Source organism: Fopius arisanus, unplaced genomic scaffold (genome assembly GCF_000806365.1).
Source record: "Fopius arisanus strain USDA-PBARC FA_bdor unplaced genomic scaffold, ASM80636v1 scaffold00067, whole genome shotgun sequence".
Lineage (NCBI taxonomy): Eukaryota > Metazoa > Arthropoda > Insecta > Hymenoptera > Braconidae > Fopius > Fopius arisanus.
The window spans coordinates 734,097-760,672 of NW_011887806.1; the positions used below are offsets into that span (position 1 = coordinate 734,097).

Genomic DNA, 26,576 nt, shown 5'->3' on the forward strand with positions numbered 1-26,576 from the left:
CCCTCCACCCCCATAATTATTGCAATTAAATAATGTGATAATGATGATAAAGGAATTAAAAGAGAAGGAAGGGCTTAGGTACACTCTTAAATATTATAAATATATAATATTATGCGATAAAAAAACATAAAAATGTCGCATTATGAAACATCATGAATAAAAACAAGTGGGAAATTAATTAACTAATGGATGAATTAGTAAGGTATTTATTTATAGAGGTGGAGTGGGTTATGTATATTTGAGAAAAGAAGAAAATTATTCACAATCGAGAAATTAAATAATTTTAATAATATCTTTATTCTATTTGTCGTGTAATGTTTATCAGATAAACAATTCGGGATATTGAAAATGATATTTTCATCATAAATAATAAAGAGCACCAGTACAATCACTTCATAAATAATTGAATAAGAGGGTAAATAAAAAATAAAACCGAAGGTGGGTATCATTAATAAAAATGCTTCACTCGTCTGATGGAAGTGAGTGAATAAGAATTAAAAAACCGGAAAATCCTTTTGAATTATCTCATTGAAATCCTGACCGAGAGGAAATAGTTAAGATACTTAATAAAAAATGTCAGCACGTGCTTTCTTAGTGTTCAATGGACTTAAACAAAAGGAAGAAAATGGTACAAAAAAGAAAATAAATTGAGTGAGTAAAAAAAAAGAAACTAGTGAGGAAAGCCTGGAATACTGATTAGCAACACTTTACCCATGTCATTAATTCACACCCGTAAATTCTTCTAATTCTCATGAATTATCGGCAAGTGTTACATGATAAATTAATCACAGCCATGAGTGCCTGGAGTCTGCATCCTTCCACATAATTACACATCCAATTACTCAGATTATCGCATTATCTATCGGTAATGATAATTTAACGCGTGAACACGCTATTGAGACGTTGGCCTGTCTCCCGTCTCATAAATTTAACAGTTAAAATTTTTACACCGAGAGAAAATAGAGGAGAAAATAAAAACACCAGAAGATAAAAATGGTATTGAGAAAGACCCGTTATGGCTTGACTCCAGAGTACAATGCATGGTGCAAGTACACGGAACCCTTCTCTATGCTAGAAACGATTCTTTCCGATAAATAATTGATGTCCCACTATATTCCACATGGTAATTTCCTGCACAACTCAATGGTAAAACAACATCGAGTTTATTTGCTTTTGCAAATGCCCCCCCTTCTATTTCCAGAACTCCTGGAACACCAGTCGCATCACCAACAAGAGGAGATAAATCAATGAACAACAGTCGATTGCACAAAATAATTGTTCTCCTAATTCACATGCAGAAGGAAAATTATGTCTCAATAAGATTTTGTTTATTTAATGAATATGAATATCTGATGGATCAGTTCGTTCTCGCACTGAGAGAAAATGTTTTTTAAAAATGGCATTCGATTGTTCCGCGAATATATCCGAATGCTCTGGACCTAGAAATTAATCACTGCATCTGGAATTTTTCTATCTGGAGAATAAAATAATTAAGATCAATCTTCTATGGACTTGAATTGATGAGTCATCGTGCAGTCAAAATACCGATTTGTCAGTTGGAAATTATGAGTAATGGAATAAGGGAATATAATTTGTAATTCTCATAATATAATAGTTGCTGGATGGGAATTAGGTGAATTTATGGAGGACTTGTGTCTCATAATTATAATTTCGTTTGGGACTAGAGAATCTCTTCCATTTGAACGACTTCTTTCTCCCGATCGAGACCAAAAAAATCATCAAGAATTTTCGCCATTTTAATTTCTTAAAAAAAAATCCAATGTTACGTTTTTTGAAGCCGGTTTATTCGATATTATATGTATAAGGGGTTCCTTTTTCTTTCGGTCTTTTCATTTTATAATCTCGGTGATTCTAGCTCAGAGTCTGAATCTGAATGTTTGAATTCGGATTCTTATATATCTGACGTTGAAAAACGAAATGGAAACTCATGTAGTAGCACCACAAAAATAGTTGATAAGAGAAATTTTTTTTAAGTATAAGGGTATTAAATTTCGTCCGATCGTTCTCTGAAAGTTTCTGATGGAAACAACTGACAAAAAACGAATGAACATGAAAATAAAAATCAAAATCAAAATAGAATTCAAAATAAAAATAAAAATAGAAATAAACATAAAAATGAAATCGAAATCAAAATAATTTATCTATCGTTGAAAAACGAAATGGAAACTCATGTAGTAGCACCACAAAAGTAGTTGATAAGAGAATTTTTTTTTAAGTATAAGGGTATTAAATTTCGTCTGATCATTCTCTGAAAGTTTCTGATGGAAACAACTGACAAAAAACGAATGAACATGAAAATAAAAATCAAAATCAAAATAGAATTCAAAATAAAAATAAAAATAGAAATAAACATAAAAATGAAATCGAAATCAAAATAAAAAAAAATCAAAATAAAAAAAATTAAACTCAAAATAAGAAAAATTCAAAATAAAAATAAAATAAGAAGTAAAAATGAAATAAAAAGATATAAATAAACTCACATAAAAATGAAACATTAATGAAAACTAATGAAATTCAGAAAAATTAAATTTTGTCCATGAATTTGGAGAGACCACCTGTAGTAGAATAAAAAGCAGAAAATTCCCCATAAGGAGAGAACATCCTGAAAACGGAAAATAATGAATCCGAAATAACGAAGCAACCCAGGAATTCGCAATAACCAGGTGAATATTGAAAGAAGGTAGCTACAGTAGTCCATAATTTTACTCACACTCATAAACACAAAACCTGATGGCTGCTGGGGGCTTTGACCACAGGAGTTCAATATACTCACAGCAGAACGACGAGGACAAGGTTTGTTACTTTTATTTATTAGTTGGCTTCCCTTTTTGCTGTCTTCACCTTGAAGAATATGAGGGAAATAACCATGCCGAAGTAAACATACTGTTCTCTGCCATTGCCAGACAAAGTAAACGAGCCCTCATGAGGATCCACTCGGAATTCTTTTTTTAGAGATGCTCAAAGCTATTCAAGTACTGAGAAGGAAAAGATATTCTCAAAAATCCATCCAAAATGGTTATTCATTAAACCACCGAATTAAATTGCCTCCAGACGACTGTAATTGTGATAATTATGTGGATCGTGTTACACTAGATTTATTACATAATTTTTTTTTATTCATTTGTGCTAATGAAAGTGTTCGATACATTTCGATTTCGATATGAATTTTAGGATACAGACACTTTAATAATAATTCACATCATATGCAATAATTCAAAACAACTTAAACAATTAAAGCAAATGGATGTAAGTCATGACAGATATTTTGGGTAATACTCATTTGGTCAAATTCTTTATTTATATATAATATAATTCTTTATTTATATAAAATACAATTTTTTATTTATATTATAATATGACAAAGCCCAGCGAATTCCTAATTCTCTCGTAACTATCGAAATGATTTAATTACCGTTAATCCGATATCCTCCATTAGTCCAAAGCCGTGACCTTCACACTATGATAATTTCGTCTGGAATCACATGGAAGATAGAATGAAAGGAAGAAATGAAGAATTGACGTGGGTCATTGTACGGTACACTGAATGATCCGCGCAACGGAGAAATGATTAATTGACAATATCACGGAGAACTATTTAATAAAAAATATAATATTCCGGATATTTTTCTGATATTATGTTTTAGAAGATATTTATCCAGACGAGTCATTCTCAGGTACTCCCTCTTTCATTTCAAGCATGGAAATTATCTCGAAGAATGAAATTTTGATTTTTTTTTATTCAACAAATGATCTTGAATGATCAATAAAGATCATTAACATTTGAAATAATTATAAACAATGAAATTATTCAAGATAAAAGGAATGTTTACACCTGAGCATATGGAGGAGTACCTTCTAAGGAAATATTGCAGAAAGATGAAAGACTATTGGAAATCGGATAGTTAAATTAATTAAAACACAATTAATCAACTCTAATCACTATTTCTTTATTAAAATTGCACGAGGAAGAATACCGTCTGAACTCTATCAATATCTCCAAGAGACTAAAGACTAGCCACAAAGACTAACCTAAAATCTTAACCTAAATCGTAAAATCCATCGTAAGATTCTGGAGAGGAACAGAGATAACAAATATGTATAAATATTTATGGCCTGGAGTTTTTTGGAGATTTTTTACGTACATGATGTCCTGGAGATCCAGGACAAATATCATGCGACTCTCAGCAGATTCAAGGTGGCATTAATCCCAGAGACCGGTACCGTAATGTATCGGAGGAGAATACATTGGGACCCCATGTGCCCGGTCCCTCAGAGAGGGGTAGGGGGTGCCTTTGGGCGTCACGGGGGGAGAAAGAGGAACAAGTGTCCGGTCAACGCACCTCAAGTCTCGGTTAATGTATAAAAGCCAGTGGCAAGCACGATCCTTACGACAGAAACGCGAGAAATGTTGAAGCAATTCCTACTCGTTCTTTCAGCCCTGGCATTGGCTGGGGCACAAGTACCCAGTCTAGGATGGTGTCCCGAGTACGTGCCCATGGCCAACTTCGATATCGCCAAGGTATGTCAGTCCAATTTGTCCAATCAACATCAATCATCATTTTCCCTTCATTCAAAAAAACAAATTTTTCAATCCAAACCTTCATTTTTTTACAAAAACACTAATTGATGATTTTGGGAATAAAGGGATTCCCCGTTTTGCCTGGAAGTATAAATCGGATAACAAATTAATTAGTATTCATTAAATTTATGATTTTTTCAGTTTATGAATTCATGATTAATTATCGATGGATATGTCGTTAATCATGAGAGATACAGAAATTTTCGTGAATAGCTCTTTCATAGAAGAATATATAAACTACAAATAAGATTTATATAAAAATTTACGTATCTCTCCTCATTTACAAGATATTCATCGATAATTTCAGTTTAGTCAAAGGAACTTGTCCATTTCACAAATTTATTTTCTAATCAAATTTTCGCGTCTTATAATTAATAAACGTTTCCCATTTACAAGACAATACATATCTAATTAAATATATTCACTCACATTTTCTCCATTAATATTTCTTAATTTATGGGAATCATGGGAATCCCTTTTGAAGAATTCGGCTGCGGCCATTTTGTTGCTTTAAACCGTGACCATTTTGTTTTGAAATTTAGTTCTTAGGTGTGTGGTACGAGGCAGAAAGGTACTTCCAGCTATCGGAGGTGGTGTCCCGTTGCGTAATGGCTAATTACACGAGAGGAAATGACGGTAAATTACGTGTCAGCAACGAAGTCACCAACAGATTGTAAGTAATCGAACCTCATTACCTTGAAACCGTTTATTTAACGTCCATATCATCACAGCACTGGCATCAAACGTGTCTTGGAAGGTGAGATAAAGCCATCGGCATCAAAAGCTGAGGAGGGAAAGCTCCACGTCAAGTACACGACTGTTCCATTGACACCAGAGACTTCTTACGCTGTTTTGGAGACTGATTATAAGAACTACGCAGTTTTGTGGAGCTGCACAGGAATCGGACCAGTCAACGCCCAAAACGCCTGGTTGATGACTAGGCAGCGTCGACCTGTAGGAGAAATCCTTCAGAAGGTGAGCGATCTGATTCATTTCGACTGATAGATTGATGACAAGATGTTGGTATAATGTCCGTTCTGCTGTCATTTCAGGCTTACGGTGTTCTGGACAAATACAAGATCTCCAAGACGTTCTTCGTGAAGACCGACCAGAACGACTGCGCGTACTTGGACTCGCCTCCACCAGTCGAAACCACGATTGAAGAGCAGAATCAGGCTGATCATGTCGAGGAAGTGAGCGAGGGTGAGAACCTTCGTTCGGCGATCATCCCTGACGCTCCAGAGATCATCATTCAGACCAGAAAGGCTGAGCTTGCTGAGCAGGCGAAGGAATCCAAGCTTGAAGTGGTGAAGGAACCAGCGGAGCACCTGAAGGCTGAGACCATCAAGGAAGAGCCTGTGCTCACTGAAGTCGTCAAGGAGGAGAGTAAGCCTGAAACTGTGCCAGAGGTAATTCTGAAGACTGCTGAAATCAAGGAGTCAACCCCAGCCAAAGAACAGCCTGTCAAACAGCCTGTCAAACAGCCTGTCAATCAACCGGAGCCTGTAGAGCAGGCCCAGAACGCCGAACCTGTTCTCAGCGAACCTGAGAATCTTCAGGCTGCTGATCAATCCACTGAACTCCCCAAAGAGCCACAGAAAATTATAGAAGCCAAGTCATGACTCCGCGATTAATGATTGTCCAGAGGTTCAGGTTTGGAGCGGATGGAGAAGACCCATCCAGTCCCGCCGGATCTTTCAACATGAAGGTTATTATTGGTAGATTAAGCGTAGCTGTGGTAGACTGAATGAAAAAAAGAGGAAACAAAACAAAATGACGGATGAGAAGACAACGAAAAATTGCTGTACAAAAAGTGATCGCATGGAATGTGAATAAATTGTTACATAAAAATGTTTTTTACTTTAATCGAAATTCTGTTATTTTCATCATTTCCTTGAGACCTCAGACCCGTTTATTGACTTCACTCGAAAAACCGGTTATTAATTGATTGACCCGAGGGATTGTCCAGAGAAACGATGAGGCGGCAGTCATGAGGAATGAGAATTCGCTGAGGAGTGAACTCGCTAAAGAAGATTGAGAGAAAATTTGTCTTGTCAGGATGACTGATGGGAGTGGAGAATTCAATGCACGTGCAATTTTGTTTTATGGCGATGGTCAGGTGGAGATTTTTCAAGGATTGGCAGAAGCTGTTGCTCCTTGTGCTGCCATTGGCTGTCGATGAATTCGTTTCTTCAACCTTTTTGATTTACCGTTACTGACCCACTAACTGATAAAACCTCTCCAGCACTGACTGAAATTCTTGCTTCGAAGGCCAGTGGACGATGTGCACTGGGTGAGGCACGTTTGCAGTTCTCTGCTGTCACCGTTCAATTGTTCGTGATTGTTGTTTTGGGGGTCAAGGTCAGGGAAGGTCAAGCGTTTCACGTGATTTGAGTGAGTGATTCGTTTTACGATAATCCAGGACTTTTCACCATTTCATTGGAATTTTTTTCTCCATTCCTCAGTGAACATTACAAATTCTATTTAAAGTCTGCATGATCTTTTTGGTTTTTCGTTCTGCGAATTCAGTTGAGAAAATGTTGGAAAGCATTTGAATAATCTAGAGTAAAGTTTAATAATTATCAAAACAATTGCAAAATGGGGGAAATTTTTGTTTCGGATGTGAATTACTATCGATTTGATCAATTCCAGAAACTCAATTACGCAAGATGTTGCGGATTATTGTTATATTGTCCTTCATGGGGAGTTCCCTGGCGTTATTACCGACATTTGGAATTTGTCCGGAAGTGGAAACCATCGAACGTCTCAACATGACTGCGGTAAGTCGAATGATTTTGTATTTTCGAGGTCACGTGCACTTCAATGACAAGTTCAATGGCGGTCGGGGTCATTTTTAGCGGACGTGTCAGTCATTTTAATTAACGTGAAAAGCAACATTGGAAAGTTGGACCGAATGACACCTAGAATAAATTATGCTATTGATGTTTTGGAAATTGTCATTCAGTCATTGTTTTGTTCGCAGTTCATGGGGAAGTGGTATGAAGCCGAGAGGTACTTTTCCATCTTTGAGATCGGGGCCAAGTGTGGAATATTTAATTACTCCACAGGGGATAATGGATCTTTGAGGATTGTTACATCTCAGACTTCGGTTTTGTAAGTTTTCCTTTTGGTACCGTAATTTATCGAATGAAAATTTCTATAACCGCGGTTGAAACACTTGAAACGAGAGAATTCAATTTATATGACTAGAAAATTTATATTTATATCACTAGACGCCTGCGTTATTATACGAGTGGAAAATTACGATTTCGTTTTATTTAATACTTTTCTTTTGGACTTTCCACATTCTAAAATATGGAAAGTATTTCAATTTATGATAGTCATTGTTTTTGTATCATTTTCACTTTTCTTAGTTTACGGATTGTTTTTATTTTATTGTTATGGTGTGATTATTATTTTTAACTAATTTTTAATATTTGTTCTTAATAAATAGACATTACGCAATTATCGTTTAACAAGAAAATTTTCATTCGATTCTCGTTCGAATTTTTTATGGAAATTTCTCTTCGTGTATTTGACGGATTGATAGGAATGATATGGGCGGTCAGTTTTCTTCTTCACGAGTGAGGTTTACCAACCGAGCCGAAGGTCAAATGATTTTATTTATTTTTAATAGGACAGGAATTGAGTCGACCCTTGAAGGAATTGCTCGTCCAATTGGTCGAGCTGATGATCCAAAACTCACGGTAGCCTATCCATCACTTCCAATTCAGTACCCAACACCTCAATGGGTTCTCGGGACAGATTATGATTCGTATGCAGTTCTCTGGAGTTGCACAAATATGGGAGTTTTCAGGTAAAACTTTCCACTTATCACAGGTTCTGTTTGAAATAATACCAGGCAAAAATTAAATCTTATATTTTTCACTCTATATTTGTATTCAATAGTGACGACCATTTTTATTGGACGGAATTCTGAGAAGTATGGGCTATGATGTTTATGTTTTCTCGTTTAGCCTAAACAGACTCGAGTGAATGAGATCTTATATGACGACTTCATATTTTATGACAATATGAATTATCCTATTCTAAAAAGGGCACGCTTGACACAATCGATTATCTCGAAAATCTCGAAACCATGAAGCCACGATTTCTTATTGGTCCGCCTCAAGGCGCGAGATTTCAAAATCGTAACTCTCTTACAGAAATCGGTTCATACCCGGTCTCTCGTGGAATGTAAATAATTGACGTTTTGGGATGAAGTGATTGATTGATTGAAAGGAGTCATTTTTTTATAGAACATCTTGAATAATTGTTTTTGAATCTTTCCAGTATGAAAAGTGCTTGGGTACTGACTAGAGATCGCCAACCCCCGGTGCCAGTGGTGGAAAAAGCCTATCAGATCCTCGACAAAAATCACATCAGCCGAGCATTTTTTTACAGAACAGACCAGAAGAATTGTCCAACTAAACGCAACTAGTGCATCTTGTGATAGATAAATATTTTCATGTACTTATTTATTTAATACTCATCCCATTTCACTCTGTTATTCAATTTTTTGTCTCGATAAATAAAAGAATATTACAACAAAATGTCTCATTTCACTCGGGAAATCAGAAGTCAGAGAAAGAATTAATCTTAACTGATCATGTAAGACGATGTCATATAGGAAATAGGAAATTACATACGGAGAAAATTTTTTTACGCAAAAATTATCAAAAAACGTATATTAAAAACAAAAAGGTGACGAATTGAATTATTGAAGAATCTATACAATCACGGGATTTTTTATCGAGATACGCGGTAGCGTATAGGCCAAGTAAAAGTCTCGTCTCTATCCAACAAATACGGCTGGTGTTTGTGTAAAAAAAACTGAACCAATTAAAAGTTTCGTGCAATTGATTTCGTAAAAAGCCCGTGTTTTGCCAAAATATGGCGTTCCTAGAAATAAAAAAAAAACTCGGACGCGGTTTTATTTACTGGCGCGGTTTTATTTACAGGATAATGCTAAAATGAAAATTCATTAATTATTAAAAGTGACCGAAGATAATCTTTGTCTCTAACTCTAGCTCTTGGAAAAAACCGCGCCAAGTAAGTTGATCCTGCCTCTACTGATTTTTTTATTTTCATTATTGAATCCTTTCAATCGAGTCGTATCACTTTTCTTGGCGTTTTCATTTACATTTTCCGAGTTTTTTTTAATTTCTAGGGACGCCATATTTTCGCAAAATATGAATTTTTTACGGAATCAATTGAGCAAAACTTTTACTTGGCTCAGTTTTTTTTACAAAATCACCAGTTTTTGTCATTTGGATTTTCTATACAATCAGAGGAAAAAAAAATCGCCATAATTGATCGGTAATAATTTCCATAATTTCCATATCGATGTATTACGAGGTGAACATTGAAATTTAATATTTGCATAGTTTTGAATAATAATTAAAAATCTGTGTTATTATTAACCCCGATGGCATTTTCCCTTCTGGGTCTTCCGAAAAAAAACAAAATTTTATTTTCCGTGAGATCATGTCTTCAATTCGGTCAACAGATTCATAAAATTTACATTCATGCATCACCGACGACTCATCACAAGCTATTATATTACAATGTCAACTTTTATGTTCTAGATATCTAAAATTTATCGGATTTGAATCATATCAATTCAAATTTTTTGAATTCCAAATTTTTAGCTCTTGATTTTTAAAATTTAAATGACTGGTTCAAGCCGTATATATACTGTACAAGGATAACCAGTTAATAATCGCGGATTGCCTTCTGCAGTAGAGCACTTGAAAAATTGAAATCATTATATTTGCCATTTTTTGAATTCGATATGCTCGTGTTTTTATTTTTGTTCGCAATTTTCGCCCAGTCTTTAGGGCAGAGAACAAGTCGGGGGATGTGTCCTCAACCCAAACCCATACCCAATTTCGATGAGAACAAGGTAAATTCAGTAATAATTATTAAGAGTCTAATTAAATTGAGTTTTTATCTATGTATTATATATTATATATTTTTTTTAATTTTTATATATATGTATTTATATAAATTGGTGTAGTAGCAATTAACGTCGTTTTCCAGGTATTGCCGAAGATATAAAATATAAAAATTGTTTGAAATTTTGACAAGTTTTTGAAGCAATAATAAATGCCTGTATAAAATTCGAAATTAATCCACAACACCGTTTTGTTATTATTAATTATTATAGTTTTCAATTAACATGGCCTGTTATGGAAAAAATGAATATTACTGTAAATATAGTGGAAAATATAAAATTTTGTTGGAATTTTGAAAATTTACTATTGAAGTGAATGCAGAACATCAAAAATTAAATGACGACTGACCAAATTTTTTTTTATTAACATTATTAAGAAGATTATTATGTTGACAATATTAACAATATAATATTTATTGATAAACTCAAATACAATATAATAATTTTCTATGGCTATTACTTAAACAAAATATTTATTGAAAATTAATTGCGGTAAAAATAAAAAATTATAAAAATCCATAAGTCCACCAGTCAACCGTTTGTTTAAACATAGATAATTGTTAAAAATCGAGAATGGAAGAATATTTAATGCACGTCCCGTATATGTAATAAGATATTAATAAAAATTAATTAATTAAATAATAAAAATAAATCGATATCGAAAAAAAGAAAAATTGGGAAAAATTTAAAAATTCACGAGAATAATAACAATTTTTAGTTGGTTGGCGATTGGTATGAATGGGGTCGTATTCCAAGTTACTATGAGCCTGATGCTGCCTGTGGACTCATATCATACTACAGGGGTAAAGATGGAAATCTAGTCGAACGTGCCATCTCTATCATCCGTCGGTATGAAATTTACTTCAGAATTGTTTAAAAATCGGTTTAATTTTCCATTACAACTGCCCCTGAGTATTCAATTTTATTATTAAAGTGAATTCAATTTATAATTTTTTATAATTAAAATGACTGATATTTTTTTTCACCAATTTCCTGGATTAATTTTGCTCTAAGTTTTCTTCAAATTGTTCTGTCGAGATTTCATTTAAAATCCAAAGAATCGTCCCGTTTTTTACATAAAAAAAGGATATCGCTTTGAAGATTAATTTTTCCGAGAATATTCACTAAAACTTTGAATTCCAAAATAATCAGTGAATAATTATATATTTAGTCATTAATATAATATTATCAATTATGATATAATATCTTTAACTTCTACATGAAACTAATACGAAATAAATAACAAAAATATTTAAATAATTTCGTTAGCATAAACAATTTGGTGGTGCTTTTTTTTCAAAAATTCTGGCCAACGTAAATTTTTATTTTTGTTTGTTCTCTAATTTCGTTTTTTATTTATTCAATAGATCAGGCACTTGGATTTTCTGGGAAGGTCGACTAGTCCCTAAAGGATCACAACCAACTGCAACGTACGACTTGAAATTCCCTGAATATTCGCAGGACAAATCCCTTCAGGCGACATTTATCGCTGCAAATGCTGACCACTGGGCAATACTGCATACCTGCAAGCAAGAGAATGATCAGGCGTAAGTAGATTCGAGGAATTCATAAATTAATTGCATTTTCAAATGACTTTTCCGCTTTCAGCGTGGAATTCGTGTGGATTTGGTCGAAGAACACTACATTGGAGCAACAATATCAGGACGAAGTAGCTAATTACCTTAAACAATTGAATTTAAATATGCACGACATTTACATTGTTGATCAAAACAATTGCCCCTATCTGAAGACATCTGATCCATTATCAGGATGTTTCCAGTAAAATTCAATGATCGGATGTTCCGAATTCAATTTCATTTTTTTCTCGACAACTTTTCAATTTTTCATTAGTTTTTTCATCGTGAACTTTATCAAAACAAAATGATGTCAGTGTTTTTATCGCTGAATATTTTATATTCTGTAATTAATTGACTTCGACGAGAGGAATTCTATTGTTTTCACGTCATAGCATCTACTGGAATTCCAAACGTTCATCAAATCATGTATTTATTTTCACGAATTTTCGACAACATGAAAACAGAATTGAAAAAAAATGAAAACTCTGTATGAAATAATTTTTTATTGGAATATTCCGTTTCACTATGACCGCTTGTTTAATTAATAAATGCTTATGATTAAAAGGATTTCGAGTTTTATTTTCCGTGATTAATTATCAAATGAAAGATAATCGCTGAATTAGAAAACAAACTACTTAATTTAAACGTCGGTATGAGTCGATTGACGTTCAAAAGTCGATTTTATTCGATACGAGACGATTTTAGTCGATAGTGGTCGATAGAGTCGATATGAATCGGTTGGCGTCGATGAGTCGACATGAGTCGATTGGCGTTTATGAATCGATTTTAATCGATATGAGCCGATACAAGTCGATATGAATCGATTGACGTTCACGAGTCGATTAGAATCGATTGGAGTCGATTGGCGTTTATGAGTCGATTTTAATCGATATGAGCCGATACGAGTCGATATTAGTCGATTTGAGTCGATATGAATCGATTGGCGTCCAAAATCTTTATTCAATTACGAAAAACAATCGCGCCATTGCTGTCCTTTTTCTCCCGTTTACTAATAAATATTATTCCATTCTCATTCTGTTTACAAAATATGTCGCGCGTTAATCCAATATTGTCTTCTCCATACAATTTCACCTCACATTGCCGTATTATTTTTTCGATATGAGTAAATGAAATTACGGTTTAAATAAGAAAGCTCTCGTTCATTTAGCTTCATAAAATGGTGATGCTGCTGATCGTCTGTTTGTTGGGATTGTTTGCTCAGTCTTCTGCCCAAATCAGGAGACAGGGCTCATGTCCCCAGCCGAAATCAATTCCCAACTTTAATGAGACTAAGGTAAACTATTAAAATTTATCAGCTTCATTGTAAATAAACAAATTCCTTCTGCAGCTTATTGGCCAGTGGTTCGAATGGGCTCGCATCGATAATGCATATCAACCCGATCATGTCTGTGGATTAACAACTTATTACAGAAATAATGATGGAGTCCTGATCAAGGCGATGAGCTCCATCCTGCGATTGTAAGATTTCTTTTTATATAAATTATTAATGGAAATGGATCAAGAAATAATTATAAGAAAAACGCAGTGAATTGAACTTTACTTTAATTTTATTATTATTATTACACGAGGAAATGACGTCTGTACTCTACAGACTGCTGGAGCAGATTAAATATCGGTCACAAAGACCAAATGAATATTATCATCTATTAACAAAGAACTCTCAGTTCATTCTTCCTATGAAGTAATTGTTTATGTTTATATTAACACTCCGGCTCTCTCCACTCCGATTCCTTTTTGTACCAATAATCTTAATGAGTAAAATATTCTCAATAATAAGTCATATAATCCAATCCTTATCATGAAAGTAGAAACACAAAGACGAAGTTCCCCCGAGTCGAAATATCTCGAAACGCGAAGGACTAATTCCTCATTGGTCGAGTCGAACCGCCAAATTCAAATTCGGCGCACGGCATGCGCAGTAGGTCTCGTAATTATGAATTTACATACCAATGGATTCTTCATTATTAAGATCTTCACATGGTCTGGTAATTCCATCGGAGGAAATCACTAGATCTGAAGAATAGAAACAATTCATTGGGATAATTATTTTGCAAATTCATTTATGAATAATTGCAGTCCAGGAACTAGGCTTTTCTGGGAGGGAAAAATGGTTCCTAGGGAGTCAACACCTACTGCTCGGTACCATATGGTATTCCCTGATTGGTCATTGGAGACAGGACTAATTTCTACATATGTAGCTGCGAATTGGGACCACTGGGTCATATTACATGGCTGCAAACAGCAGGGAAATCAGTCGTAAGTTGAACTGCAGCTCTCAGGTTTTATTGAATCGATAAACAATTGAATATTTTTATTTAGGCTGCAATTCGCGTGGGTGTGGGTGAAGAATCCGAATTTAGATGGGATATACCAAAGACAAATCTCTAGAGTTCTTGAAGAGATCAATCTACCCATGCGAAATCTTCGAGGTATTAATCAGACGAACTGTCCGAATCACAGATCTGCTGGTGTGTGCAAATGAACTTCACATTGAATGATAATTGGAGTATCTAATTATAAAAATCGAATAAAATTCTAATTGTTCATTAATTATTATGTATTACTGGTATTAAACTGTATCTTTCCTTCTCTCACGACTACAAAGTAAATTTTATTAGAGTTTATTACATCGACTCTTGCGTTAAACAATATTTTATTTAAATGTAAACATTGTTTATGTTCTTGAGAAATTGTTTCGCTCATTCTGTCCACAAATAATTATTGTTTTATGTGCATTTGGTTGTATTTACAAAATGTGGCTTGTAATTATTTTTCAAATAACTTTCGTCTAAAGCTAATAAACTTTTCGGTTAAATAAGAACACTGGCATTTAGGTTTTTTTAAACAATCGTAATGCTGGCAGTCGTCTGGTTACTCGGATTCTTCGCTCATGCGTCCGCCCAAATTAGGGGACAGGGCGTATGTCCACAGCCGAATCCCATCCCAAATTTTGATGAAAAAAGGGTAAAAGGATTTTTTTTTTATTTCTCTTGTTGAGTGATTATGAATAAATTTTGTCTGCAGCTGATTGGAAGATGGTTCGAATGGGCTCACATCGAGAATGTGTACCAGCGTGATCAGTCCTGCGAAATAACGACTTATTACCGAAATTCTGACCGAGAAATTGTCAAGAGAGTCAATTCCCTCATTCAATCGTAAGAATTTTTCTTTACAAATCCTTTCAACACGAATGACACGCCATTATATTAACCGATTCACCGATATAATCGATATAATCGATATATTCCGAATGAATATAACATATACCACCAATTTATTACATATTTATGTACAAAATTATGTGCATTATGTATCAATATCCGACAGATTCTATTGGGATGGCAAATATTTCGGCAGGAACGCAACATCACGATTTTTTTATGAGAACCTTTTTTGTAGGTCTCGTTTTTATCTATCAAAAATGTATTCATAAAAATATCGCCATCTCCTTTATATTCGGAGATATTGATGAAAAACTGGCATTAAAAAATGTACACAGCTCCGGAACTTGGATTTTCTGGGAAGGAAAAATGATTCCTAGAGGGGAATCCCCTACTGCACAGTATCTTATGAAATTCCCGGAGTATTCAGGGGATATCGGAATAAATTCGACTTTTGTAGCTGCAAATTGGAAGCACTGGGTCATATTACATGGCTGCAAAGAGGAAACCAATCAGTCGTAAGTTAGAATGAAATTTCCGCAAAATTTTTTAATTAATAACTGGACATTTTGTTGTAGGTCGCAGTTCGTGTGGGTGTGGTCGAAGAAATCCACCTTGAAGAGCAAATATCGAAAGCAAATCGCTGAAGCACTGGAACAAATCAATCTACCGATGCGAAATCTTCGGAGAATCAATCAAAAAAATTGTGCCAATCATAGAATCCTAGATCCAACTCCAACGTGTCGATAGGGATCTTTAATCCCCATGATCTGGAAAGAATCCTAATTGTCTACTAATCATTGGGCATAATAATAAATAAAAGATATTTTATTTGGAATTGAACACTTTCTCTTTTTTTAATTTTATATCATCGATTTTAACTGTTGGGTCAATACTATAAATATATATATTATATATAGATTATATATATATATATATTATATTATTAAGGTTGAGTGTCCGAAAAATTGATGAAAAGAAAAAAACGCGAGAAGATTCTCATGACGGTAAGTTTACGGATGATAAAGAAATAATATAAATAAATTCAGGTGCACGTATAAATATGTATTCAGTATATTTAATGGTGTTTACAAAATATGGCGGGTCTGTTGATTGATGTTTGTATTCTCGAGATAAGATCTCGTCGAAGCTAATAAATTTGGCGATTAATTACGAATGCTCAAGTGCATTTCATATAATCGTGATGATGTTGCTCGCTTGCTTGTTGGGTTTTTTCGCCCTGTCATCGGCTCAAATTAGGGAACAGGGATCATGTCCACAGCCGAAAGCCATTTCCAACTTTGATGAGAGCAAGGTAAAGAGGACAAAATATGGTAAATAATGTAAATATATAGAAAGGGATGAAGCAAAATGGAGATGATAAAATTTCGGAGATAAAAGTTCGAAGTTATTTCACGAATATCTCCGAATCTAGGAGACGTAGAAGAATTTTTATGAGAACCTTTCTTGTAGAGGAAAAAAAGACTTACAAAAAAGGCTCTTATGAAAAATTCGCTACCTACTATCAGTTGAGAGATATCTAGTGAAAGATAATTTGATACGACATCTTAATTTTTATGTGTTGTGTATTTTGAATGATCATGACTGAATTATGTCTGCAGTTGATTGGCAGGTGGTTCGAGTGGGGTCGAGTCGATAATTTTTATGAACAAGATCATGCTTGTGGAGTCATTAGACATTACAGGGGTAATGATGGATACATTGTGGAAAGCGTCAATTCCATTATTCGAACGTAAGAATTCGTCATCATTATCAAAAACCAGAATCGATATAACGAATTTAATAAACCATCATTGATTTCATAATTCAGAATGGCAATCTTAAATTTATCAATTATATTTAATATTTCGTATATTGTGTCCTGATATCACTCGTCACACGTCATTGTCTCTTTGATTTTATGATTTATTTCTCATCGATAACGAGAAATAATCGATTATTATCCAAAATGACAAATTGATTAATTAAATTTACGGAAGACATCATTTCTTCGCATGTTCCCACATATGCAAAATTCGTGATAATCAATGACTGACGAAAAATTGTGGTAAATGTATGGTTTAGGTCCACCATAAACGATAATCATTGAAATATTAATTTCTCTGACGAAACATCCATTCTTATCCTCTCAGTTCCCATTAACAAGACGAAAGAAGAGAGTGAGAAACCACAAGGAGGTAAATACATTGAAAAATAATCCTGAGGTAAACTCTGTTGTCCCTGATAATTCCTTAAACCCCCCTTCCCCCTGCTGCTGCTGTTGACACGACGAGTGAGTGATATTAAATTCAATAATTTGAATTGCTACAGAAGGGTAGCGGCGGATAAATCACTCGTTGTGTTCAGTCAGCGATGGTAGATGGTCGGGTGAGGTGAATTCAGAGTTTTAGTGAAGTGTTCAGGAATATTTGATGAAATCCATCATTCTGTGTGTCCATTGTCTATAAATGTGCCAACATGTGGTGTCTTTGGGGCCGACACACCGCCCCGTCCTCGCCGTGGCCCTGGATAACGCAGAGAGCGGTGTATTAAATATCATATCTCCCATACTAATTGTTTCCGAATAAAAAGGTGACCAGATCCTTAATTAGGTGACGGAAACCCATCCAATCAAATAAAAAAACACCCAGAATGGTTTGGTGGACCTGAACTAGACATTTACCAAAATTGTGGTATCATCTGATTTTATCGGTTTTTTGGGGGGATTTACATTTCAATTATTCGTATAGGCCAGGAACTTGGACTTTCTGGGAGGGGAGAATGATTCCTAGAGAGGAAAGACCCACTGCTTTGTACCATCTCACTTTTCCTGATTATGCTCTGGATCCCGGATTAAATTCGACGTACGTAGCTGCTAATTGGGACCACTGGGTGATACTCCACAGCTGCAAAGAGGAAGGAAATCAGTCGTAAGTTGGAATTCAATTCCCGTGGGACTTCACTTTAATCAATAATTAACTGAACATTTTTATTTAGGTTGCAGTTCGTGTGGGTGTGGGCGAGGAGAACAACTTTAAATAAGAAATATCAACGGCAAATCGCTCAGGCCCTTGAAAAGATCAATTTCTCAATTCGAAATCTTCTGATAGTCGACCACAAGAATTGTCCTAATCATAAAGTAACATTGAATGAATTGCGAAAGATGTTCGGGGTCCAGAGGTGTTAATTGTCGCCATTCAATTATTTATTAACTATTCTATTGTTCTTCTTCTATTGAATTGATAATTATACTCTTTCAATTGTTATTGCGATATTTTATTGACAAAGCATTAAATCCTTTTCATTGTTATCCAATCTCATGTTCTAAAATTGTTTTCATGGATAACAATTTGTTGGATAAGACAAAATAAGGATGCACAAAAAAATAAAAAATATCTTGACTGTTTTGCTCTCTTAGTCTGTACATCAGCTACTTGCAATCAGTTGCCGCCATTTTGAAAGGATGAGGTACTAAGAAAGCTATCAGTTAAATCGTTCTTATATTTTCGCCAATAAATCATACACGTGCTTATTCATTATTAGCAATATTTTTCCTTTAAACATTTATCCAAATTTTTGAAATTTCTGTTATTCTCATGGAAATATCAAAATATAAATAATTCTGCAGAACGAATTGTTGAACGTCAAATTAATTGAAAATTCAATGCAAATTAGTACAAAATATTCGGATTTTTATTGAAAATATGATGAACTTTTAAAATTCTCAAGTTTTAAGGACCGATATTAATTTATAATAATTTTAGCATTACAATGCAGCTAGTCAATTAATAATATAATTTGCAATCATTACTTCAACGTTAAATTTGAGTTTTCCAGATTTTTCCATTTTCTTTTGAAGGAAAATTTTTTTCCTTTGAGGAAAAATCTCAAGAGTTATCTCTTGTCTCTGGAAATTTGCATTCCAATTTATCTTTGTTTATTACTATTTTACAATTTCGCATCGGGGGTTTTTCCCAAGTCAACGAATGTTCACGGAATTGATAATTTAGCTAGTGCGATGATGGAGTTATTGTTTAACAATTATTTACCGCTAGTACGTTTCCGATTACTCAATAATACTTTTTCGTATTGATGGACAATTGGCGGTGGATTATCGATCGAGGAAGTTGAATATTCTTGGCGAATGATAAAATCCGTGATAAAAGAAAATCCTGGGACACGACTCCATCCGTTTCTCAAATACTAGGATCAAACCGACACGAGTCATTAAATTAATTTAATCATTAAGATTTGAGAGGATGTGATCGCGCAAGCTCTCCACGTTTTCAGGAAAAATCATTTGTCCCTTGACTGGTTGAAGAAGATCGATCAGATAAATTGTCAAAGCTTCGGCTGAGACCCGAAGATATTTCTTTGTCCATTGATTTTGAAGAGTCTTTATGAACTTTTTTCGTGCTCATACTGAAAGAAAGAACTGTTTCAACAGGACGAGATTTTCTTGGGCCAAAAGAATTTTCATTGTCAGCCCGAGTTATCTAATAAATTAATGTATTTTGTGTTATATACAGAATTTTATACTTTCCTTGTCTGATTATTTATTATATACTATTGCATTATATTGCATCGAGATTTATTAATTGCATGCGCTGGTCTGCAAATGTTTATCCGGGCTGCCGATAATGTAGATCAATTGCGCCGTAATGCTAGAGTGATTTTCCAATAACATGTTCCTGAGAGTTTTTTGGAATTCTTTCGTAATTCACGGACAATTAATGAATTGCAATATTGCTCGATAGTTTTTTCTTTCGAAAGATAACGGCGCGGCTTCACTTTGAACATTGTGTCACTAGTTGGTCTGATAATGAGGAAGTCATAATAAAAAGAAGTCCAGTACAATATTATGCCATCAGTTCTTTCCCAGCACCGGTATCGAACGCACGCGGTCAATCAGCATTAATATTTAGTTGTTGTTAATCATCTGCACTGCAAAATGTTGGGAGTTACTTTGACTCTCGCTGGCCTATTCTCTGTTGTTGTTGCTCAAGTCCCCGGTTTCGAGGGTTGTCCGGATGTTGAGACCATTTCGACATTCGATGTAGAAAATGTAAGTTAACAAAGTAAGTTAGTTAATTAATTAGTAACTTAGTTCGTTAATTGAAACATCTTCAATTACCCGATTATATTTTCGCCTCATTTTTCTTTACCATTGACAAAAAATGTGAATTTTCCCACCAGTTCTTGATTTTACAATTTTTTATTAACTATTTACTAAAGAAAACCATAAAATTAATTAACGGAAAATAACGGAAACAAATCAAATGAACTCTGACTGAAATTTTGGGAGAATTTTTTTATTTCTGATAAATCTCAGGCGATATTAGTCAATTTTATTATTAAAGATCGAAGAAAGGAAGTCAGAGAAATTTTCTAGACAAAATTCATTATTTGGAGGACAAATCGACAAAATAGTTCAATTGCTTTTTGTTATTCTGCTTGCCATGTTTTTTAATTCCATGTCACTTCAATATTACTCAGAACCTTTCGAGATATCCTTGGTAATTGTAAATTGATTAAAAAATATTTGCTGATTCGTACAAATACAAAAAATAGATCTTAAGCAGTTGCGAAGGAAAAATCGGACATTTCAACAGCTTTATTGATCCTGAAAGAATTTTTACAATCCAATCATTAATCAAATTTTCATAGTCGACGTAGGAAAATATGCAATGGCAAATTAATATATGTAAAATTTTTTCACCAATTCTGGTGACTCGAAATTATTTGTACGAGTGTCAACTAAAATAAATATCAAAACATCAAAAATAGTTAAAAAAAAAATATTATCCCGCGTCATTCGTTTCTGTTATGAATGATTCAATGCTCGAAATCAGTGGTAATAATTAAAAAATCCAAACAAGCACTCGAAGAAAGCAATTATTGAAATTTCCTCCATATTTTGTCAATAACTTGTAGATAAGCCCATGTTTATGTATCACTAAAAACACTTGTCACAAAATTTCCATTTATAAATATAAATTGATTATCAATTTTCCGTAATTGCAGTACATGGGGAAATGGTACGAGCAATACAGATACTTCATGATTATTGAAGCTGGCGGGAAATGCGCCACTGCTAATTACACCCTAAATAATGACGGAACAATCAAGATGGTCAACGCGCTAGTGAATTCGCTGTAAGTATTTTTATTGAAAATACGAGAATCTGTACCGCGCGTCAGCGCGCGGGTATGAAACGATTTCTGCAAAAGTCTGTTACAACTTTGTAATCTCGCGCCATTTTAAACGGACCAATAAGGAATCGTGGCTTCATGATTTCGAGATTTTCGAGATAATCGATTGTGTTAAGCCTGTCCCTTTTAGAATAGGAAACTTTGTAATCTCGCGCCATTTTAAACGGACCAATAAGGAATCGTGGCTTCATGATTTCGAGATTTTCGAGATAATCGATTGTGTCAAGCGTGTCCCTTTTAGAATAGGATTTCGCCTTTTCCGGGGACTTATGGAGATCAATATTCAAAAATGTGAAAAAATGGGAACTTGAAATCAATAGATTAAAATTGTTGTGTGAAGTATATTTTATACTTGACTGTAGTATATTCCATTTTCAAGGTCGTAGGTATTACAAGGAAGTAATAGTATTCACGCATAATAAGAAGGCCTATGTGATATAGTAAACGATAAAAAATACTTTAAAATTAAAAAAATAATAGATCGACCCGAAAATAAAATATTATTATTTCTAGATTATATGCATCATTGGTAATTTTGCTTTGATTAATCTATAGATCATTTTATTATCATTGATATTTAAGGGATTTTATAATTTGTTGAACGAAGAACTCTTATATAAATTACATTTTTAGTGAAAATTTATTTAATTTTGAATTAAAATTCAAATCCAACGTTTTGAAATACAATTTTGGAGCTTTTTCGATATCTTCAATGGTAAAGCGTTCCATAATAATTCGTCATGATTGCTGCAGCGATTAGTAATCTTCACTATCGTCACATGGTATTAGTTACTATAGAGCGATGTCATTTCGACTACTCCACATGGTAAAAATTACCGTGAAGTTCCAGCTAAAAAATCGTTTATCATATTTTTATGGTAAAATCTATTACATTATAGTAATCTCTACCATTCGCTTTTCTCGGTATATTTTTAATTCATTTTAACGTTGAACTTGAGCTCGAACTTGTTTTTGTCCTTTTTAAATTCAAAAAAATCGAAATTTCTTAACCTATTTAAAATGTTGGCCGCACATAATAAAAGTTAACGTTTTTGGATTATTTAATTTACTTATAGTAGACGATGGAATCTTCAACGAATCAATTTTTTATCGATATCATATTGAAAATCCAATGTGCTAGGATCAAGTATATTTATTTCTCGTGTTCAATTTTATGTGGTGATTTAGATTAGGATTTCCGAGTCAGATCGAAGGAAGCGCTAGGATCGTGGACCCCAAAGATCCAGGAAAATTAGCAGTTAAATTTCCAATATCTCCATTCGAGAGCAGCTATTGGATTTTGGATACTGATTACGACTCGTACGCAGCCGTTTGGAGTTGTCAGAGTTTACTTGTTGCCAAGTAAGTTAATCAGAATAAAATTTAAAAAACCCATTAACCAACTAAATTTATTTGATCCAGAAATAATTTTTTTTCCTAACAAAATAATATATCACTCTAAATAAAAGGCTATTGGATCTATCGAAGGGAATATTTCCTCTCTAATTTGTGTTCATTATTGATAATTTCAATTACAGCACCCAATTAGCTTGGATTAAGACGAGAGAGCAAAATCCTTCACAGGATGTTATTGACAAGGCTATGGATGCCTTCAAAAGAAATGGCCTCAACGTTGATCACCTCCTGAAGACCGACCAAATAAACTGTTAATCAGCACTAGCGCCCACAAAAAAATGTTTCTTAAATTTCCGCACGCTCTGTACCCGCAATTAAATAAATACTAATTGACATTCTGTCATTCGCCTGAATTGAAATTTGTATTCCAATAATTCTTTCTTGATTATCATTGCATTATTTTGCATCGCAATTTATTACTTACATGCGCTGGTCTACAAATGTTTATCCGGGCTGCCGATAATGTAGATCAATTGCGCCGTAATGCTAGAGTGATTTTCCAACAACATGTTCCTGAGAATTTTTTGGAATTCTTTCGTAATTCACAGACAATTAATGAATTGCAATATTGCTCGATAGTTTTTTCTTTCAAACGATAACGGCGCGGCTTGACTTTGAACATTGTGTCACTTGTTGCTCTGATAATGAGGAAGTCATAATAAAAAGAAGTCCAGTACAATATTATGCCATCAGTTCTTTCCCAGCACCGGTATCGAACGCACGCGGTCAATCAGCATTAATATTTAGTTGTTGTTAATCATCTGCACTGCAAAATGTTGGGAGTTACTTTGACTCTCGCTGGCCTATTCTCTGTTGTTGTTGCTCAAGTCCCCGGTTTCGAGGGTTGTCCGGATGTTGAGACCATTTCGACATTCGATGTAGAAAATGTAAGTTAACAAAGTAAGTTAGTTAATTAATTAGTAACTTAGTTCGTTAATTGAAACATCTTCAATTACCCTATTGTATTTTCGCCTCATTTTTCTTTACCATTGACAAAAAATGTGAATTTTCCTACCAGTTCTTGATTTTACAATTTTTTATTAACTATTTACTAAAGAAAACGATAAAATTGATTAACGGAAAATGACTGAAACAAATCAAATGAACTCTGACTGAAATTTTGGGAGAATTTTTTTATTTCTGATAAATCTCAGGCGATATTAGTCAATTTTATTATTAAAGATCGAAGAAAGGAAGTCAGAGAAATTTTCTAGACAAAAATCATTATTTGGAGGACAAATCGACAAAATAGTTCAATTGCTTTTTTTTATTCTGCTTGCCATGTTTTTCAATTCCATGTCTCTTCAATATTACTCAGAACCTTTCGAGATATCCTTGGTAATTCTAAATTGATTGAAAAATATTTGTTGACTCGTACAAACAGAAAAATTGATCTTGAATAATTATGAAGGAAAAACGGAACATTTCCACCGCTTTATTGATTCTGAAAGCATTTTTACCATTTAATCATTGTGATGATCAAATTTTGATTGTTGGCTCAGGAAAATATGCATTGGCAAATTAATTTATGTAATTTTTCACCAATTCTGGTGATTCGAAATTACTTCTACGAGAAACAACTGAAATAAATAGCAAAACATCGATAACATTTTTATGAAAATATTATCTCGAGCGTTTCGTTTTTCTTATGAATGATTCAATACACGGAATCAGTGGTAATAATTCAAAAATCCAAACAAGCACTCGAAGAAAGCAATTATTGAAATTTTTTCCATGTTTTCGCCAATAACTTGTAGATAAGCCCATGTTTATTTATCACTACAATCACTTCTCCGAATACATTAAATCTATCCTGCCAGTCATTTTTACACAATTAGCATTCACCAACATGCATTGATTAGACATTCCACGTAATTGCAGTACATGGGGAAATGGTACGAGCAATACAGATACTTCATGATTTTTGAAGCTGGCGGTAAATGCGTCACGGCTAATTACTCCCTAAATAATGACGAAACAGTCAAGGTTGTCAACGCGCAAGTCAATTCGTTGTAAGTATTTTTATTGGAAATATTTCTCCTCCGGGGATTTCAATATTCAAAAATGTGAAAAAATGGGTACTCGCAATAAATAGATTAAAATAGTTCTTTTAAGTATATTTTATACTTGACTGCAGTATATTCCATTTTCAAGGTCGTGCGCGGAGAAAATAGGGTAAATGTCTAGTTTAGGTCCACCGAACCATTCTGGGTATTTTTTATGTGATTGGGTGGGTTTCCGTCACCTAATTAAGGATCTGATCACTTTTTTATCCGGGAACAATTAGTATGGGAGATATGACATTTAATACACCGCCCTCTGCGTTATCCAGGGCCACGGCGAGGACGTGGCGGTGTGTCGGCCCCAAAGACACCACATGTTGGCACATTTATAGACAATGGACGCACAGAATGATGGATTTCTTCAAATATTCCTGAACACTTCACTAAAACTCTGAATTCACCTCACCCGACCATCTACCATCGCTGACTGAACACAACGAGTGATTTATCCGCCGCTGCCCTTCTATAGCAATTCAAATTATTGAATTTAATATCACTCACTCGTCGTGTTAACAGCGGCAGCAGGGGGAAGGGGGGTTTAAGGAATTATCAGGGACAACAGAGTTTACCTCAAGATTATTTTTCGATGTATTTACCTCCTTGTTATTTCTCACTCTCTTCTTTCGTCTTGTTAATGGGAACTGAGAGGATAAGAATGGATTTTCGTCAGAGAAATTAATATTTCAATGATTTTTTTTTTTTGGTGGACCTAAACCATACATTGACAAAAAAAAATCATTTCTATAACTCTAGTAACGCTATAATATCGGTTACCATAGGGCAGGGTAAGACCTTCGATGGTAATGGACTCGGTAGATATAGTAAAGAATACAATTTCGCATGGTAACGTTCACTATGGGATATAGTGAAGGACTCAGTATTTGGCTCGTGAAACTTACCATAGGTCCATAGAGAAAATTACTATGCAGCATAGTAAGGTCTATTTGACATACTAAACGATAAAAAATATTTAAGAAAATAGAAAAACAATGGAACAACACAGAAATGAAATATTATTATTTCTAGATAATAATTGAAAAACAAATTGATTTCATAATTTGTAGATCCAAGAAGAACTCTTGTATAGATTACATTTTTCGTGAAAATTTATTTAATTTTCAATTCAAGTTTAATGGTAAAACGATCCATAATAATTCGTCAGGATTGCTGCAGCGAATAGTAATCTTCACTATCGTCACATGGTATTTGTTACTATAGAGCGATGTCATTTCGATTACTCCACATGGTAAAATTACCATGAAGTTCCAGCTAAAAAATCATTTATCATATTCTTATGGTAAAATCTATTATATTATAGTAATCTCTACCATTCGCTTTTCTCGGTATATTTTAAATTCATTTTAAAGTTGAACTTGAGCTTGAACTTGTTTTTGTCCTTTTTAAATTCAAAAAATTCGAAAGTTCTTAATCTATTTAAAATGTTGGCCGCACATAATAAAAGTTAATGTTTTTGAATTATTTAATTTACTTATAGTAGACGATGGAATCTTCAACGAATCAATTTTTTATCGATATCATATTGAAAATCCAATGTGCTAGGATCAAGTAT

The 26,576-nt window shown here is 33.9% G+C and overlaps 8 protein-coding genes across 8 annotated transcripts in view; all 8 read left to right on the top strand.

Moving 5' to 3' along the window:
• Positions 1-4,399: 4,399 nt before the first annotated feature.
• On the top strand, positions 4,400-6,451 carry LOC105269341 (apolipoprotein D). Its single transcript, XM_011309493.1, has 4 exons — positions 4,400-4,540; positions 5,143-5,273; positions 5,332-5,575; positions 5,653-6,451. Exons 1-4 carry the CDS (start codon positions 4,427-4,429, stop codon positions 6,220-6,222), a joined length of 1,059 nt encoding a protein of 352 aa, XP_011307795.1. The 5' UTR covers positions 4,400-4,426; the 3' UTR covers positions 6,223-6,451.
• Positions 6,452-6,858: 407 nt separating this feature from the next.
• Positions 6,859-9,124, top strand: LOC105269342 (apolipoprotein D). The gene is made up of 5 exons (XM_011309494.1): positions 6,859-6,994; positions 7,253-7,380; positions 7,584-7,714; positions 8,238-8,417; positions 8,894-9,124. Exons 2-5 carry the CDS (start codon positions 7,270-7,272, stop codon positions 9,039-9,041), a joined length of 570 nt encoding a protein of 189 aa, XP_011307796.1. The 5' UTR covers positions 6,859-6,994; positions 7,253-7,269; the 3' UTR covers positions 9,042-9,124.
• A 1,202-nt stretch (positions 9,125-10,326) lies between these two features.
• On the top strand, positions 10,327-12,700 carry LOC105269343 (apolipoprotein D). The gene is made up of 4 exons (XM_011309495.1): positions 10,327-10,505; positions 11,275-11,405; positions 11,924-12,103; positions 12,165-12,700. The coding sequence occupies exons 1-4, from the start codon at positions 10,395-10,397 to the stop codon at positions 12,337-12,339; spliced, it is 597 nt and encodes a 198-aa protein (XP_011307797.1). The 5' UTR covers positions 10,327-10,394; the 3' UTR covers positions 12,340-12,700.
• Positions 12,701-13,285: 585 nt separating this feature from the next.
• LOC105269347 (apolipoprotein D) lies at positions 13,286-14,748 on the top strand. The gene is made up of 4 exons (XM_011309498.1): positions 13,286-13,427; positions 13,482-13,612; positions 14,231-14,410; positions 14,474-14,748. Exons 1-4 carry the CDS (start codon positions 13,311-13,313, stop codon positions 14,634-14,636), a joined length of 591 nt encoding a protein of 196 aa, XP_011307800.1. The 5' UTR covers positions 13,286-13,310; the 3' UTR covers positions 14,637-14,748.
• Positions 14,749-14,985: 237 nt separating this feature from the next.
• On the top strand, positions 14,986-16,158 carry LOC105269345 (bilin-binding protein). Its single transcript, XM_011309497.1, has 4 exons — positions 14,986-15,118; positions 15,179-15,309; positions 15,654-15,833; positions 15,894-16,158. Exons 1-4 carry the CDS (start codon positions 15,008-15,010, stop codon positions 16,063-16,065), a joined length of 594 nt encoding a protein of 197 aa, XP_011307799.1. The 5' UTR covers positions 14,986-15,007; the 3' UTR covers positions 16,066-16,158.
• Positions 16,159-16,489: 331 nt separating this feature from the next.
• LOC105269344 (apolipoprotein D) lies at positions 16,490-18,854 on the top strand. The gene is made up of 4 exons (XM_011309496.1): positions 16,490-16,630; positions 16,938-17,068; positions 18,066-18,245; positions 18,313-18,854. The coding sequence occupies exons 1-4, from the start codon at positions 16,520-16,522 to the stop codon at positions 18,500-18,502; spliced, it is 612 nt and encodes a 203-aa protein (XP_011307798.1). The 5' UTR covers positions 16,490-16,519; the 3' UTR covers positions 18,503-18,854.
• A 1,310-nt stretch (positions 18,855-20,164) lies between these two features.
• Positions 20,165-23,296, top strand: LOC105269349 (apolipoprotein D-like). Its single transcript, XM_011309500.1, has 4 exons — positions 20,165-20,380; positions 21,340-21,470; positions 22,716-22,889; positions 23,066-23,296. The coding sequence occupies exons 1-4, from the start codon at positions 20,267-20,269 to the stop codon at positions 23,196-23,198; spliced, it is 552 nt and encodes a 183-aa protein (XP_011307802.1). The 5' UTR covers positions 20,165-20,266; the 3' UTR covers positions 23,199-23,296.
• A 92-nt stretch (positions 23,297-23,388) lies between these two features.
• LOC105269348 (apolipoprotein D) overlaps positions 23,389-26,576 on the top strand; it is a gene marked incomplete in the record, with an annotated part of 3,593 nt that continues 405 nt past the window's right edge. Inside the window, 2 exon segments of the mRNA XM_011309499.1 lie at positions 23,389-23,830; positions 24,825-24,955. Of these exon segments, the coding sequence (XP_011307801.1) occupies positions 23,717-23,830; positions 24,825-24,955 (245 nt within the window).

Excerpts from the sequence above, each read along its gene's own strand:
- LOC105269341 (XM_011309493.1), top strand. The coding sequence starts at position 4,427 with ATGTTGAAGCAATTCCTACTCGTTCTTTCAGCCCTGGCATTGGCTGGG. Across the intron at positions 5,274-5,331 it reads AACGAAGTCACCAACAGATT|CACTGGCATCAAACGTGTCT; the intron begins GTAAGTAATCGA and ends ATATCATCACAG. Across the intron at positions 5,576-5,652 it reads TAGGAGAAATCCTTCAGAAG|GCTTACGGTGTTCTGGACAA; the intron begins GTGAGCGATCTG and ends CTGTCATTTCAG.
- LOC105269342 (XM_011309494.1), top strand. The coding sequence starts at position 7,270 with ATGTTGCGGATTATTGTTATATTGTCCTTCATGGGGAGTTCCCTGGCG. Across the intron at positions 7,381-7,583 it reads AACGTCTCAACATGACTGCG|TTCATGGGGAAGTGGTATGA; the intron begins GTAAGTCGAATG and ends TTTTGTTCGCAG. Across the intron at positions 8,418-8,893 it reads ACAAATATGGGAGTTTTCAG|TATGAAAAGTGCTTGGGTAC; the intron begins GTAAAACTTTCC and ends GAATCTTTCCAG.
- LOC105269343 (XM_011309495.1), top strand. The coding sequence starts at position 10,395 with ATGCTCGTGTTTTTATTTTTGTTCGCAATTTTCGCCCAGTCTTTAGGG. Across the intron at positions 10,506-11,274 it reads CCAATTTCGATGAGAACAAG|TTGGTTGGCGATTGGTATGA; the intron begins GTAAATTCAGTA and ends AACAATTTTTAG. Across the intron at positions 11,406-11,923 it reads GCCATCTCTATCATCCGTCG|ATCAGGCACTTGGATTTTCT; the intron begins GTATGAAATTTA and ends TTTATTCAATAG.
- LOC105269347 (XM_011309498.1), top strand. The coding sequence starts at position 13,311 with ATGGTGATGCTGCTGATCGTCTGTTTGTTGGGATTGTTTGCTCAGTCT. Across the intron at positions 13,613-14,230 it reads ATGAGCTCCATCCTGCGATT|TCCAGGAACTAGGCTTTTCT; the intron begins GTAAGATTTCTT and ends GAATAATTGCAG. Across the intron at positions 14,411-14,473 it reads AAACAGCAGGGAAATCAGTC|GCTGCAATTCGCGTGGGTGT; the intron begins GTAAGTTGAACT and ends ATTTTTATTTAG.
- LOC105269345 (XM_011309497.1), top strand. The coding sequence starts at position 15,008 with ATGCTGGCAGTCGTCTGGTTACTCGGATTCTTCGCTCATGCGTCCGCC. Across the intron at positions 15,310-15,653 it reads GTCAATTCCCTCATTCAATC|CTCCGGAACTTGGATTTTCT; the intron begins GTAAGAATTTTT and ends AAATGTACACAG. Across the intron at positions 15,834-15,893 it reads AAAGAGGAAACCAATCAGTC|GTCGCAGTTCGTGTGGGTGT; the intron begins GTAAGTTAGAAT and ends ATTTTGTTGTAG.
- LOC105269344 (XM_011309496.1), top strand. The coding sequence starts at position 16,520 with ATGATGTTGCTCGCTTGCTTGTTGGGTTTTTTCGCCCTGTCATCGGCT. Across the intron at positions 16,631-16,937 it reads CCAACTTTGATGAGAGCAAG|TTGATTGGCAGGTGGTTCGA; the intron begins GTAAAGAGGACA and ends TTATGTCTGCAG. Across the intron at positions 17,069-18,065 it reads GTCAATTCCATTATTCGAAC|GCCAGGAACTTGGACTTTCT; the intron begins GTAAGAATTCGT and ends TTATTCGTATAG.
- LOC105269349 (XM_011309500.1), top strand. The coding sequence starts at position 20,267 with ATGTTGGGAGTTACTTTGACTCTCGCTGGCCTATTCTCTGTTGTTGTT. Across the intron at positions 20,381-21,339 it reads CGACATTCGATGTAGAAAAT|TACATGGGGAAATGGTACGA; the intron begins GTAAGTTAACAA and ends CCGTAATTGCAG. Across the intron at positions 21,471-22,715 it reads AACGCGCTAGTGAATTCGCT|ATTAGGATTTCCGAGTCAGA; the intron begins GTAAGTATTTTT and ends GTGGTGATTTAG.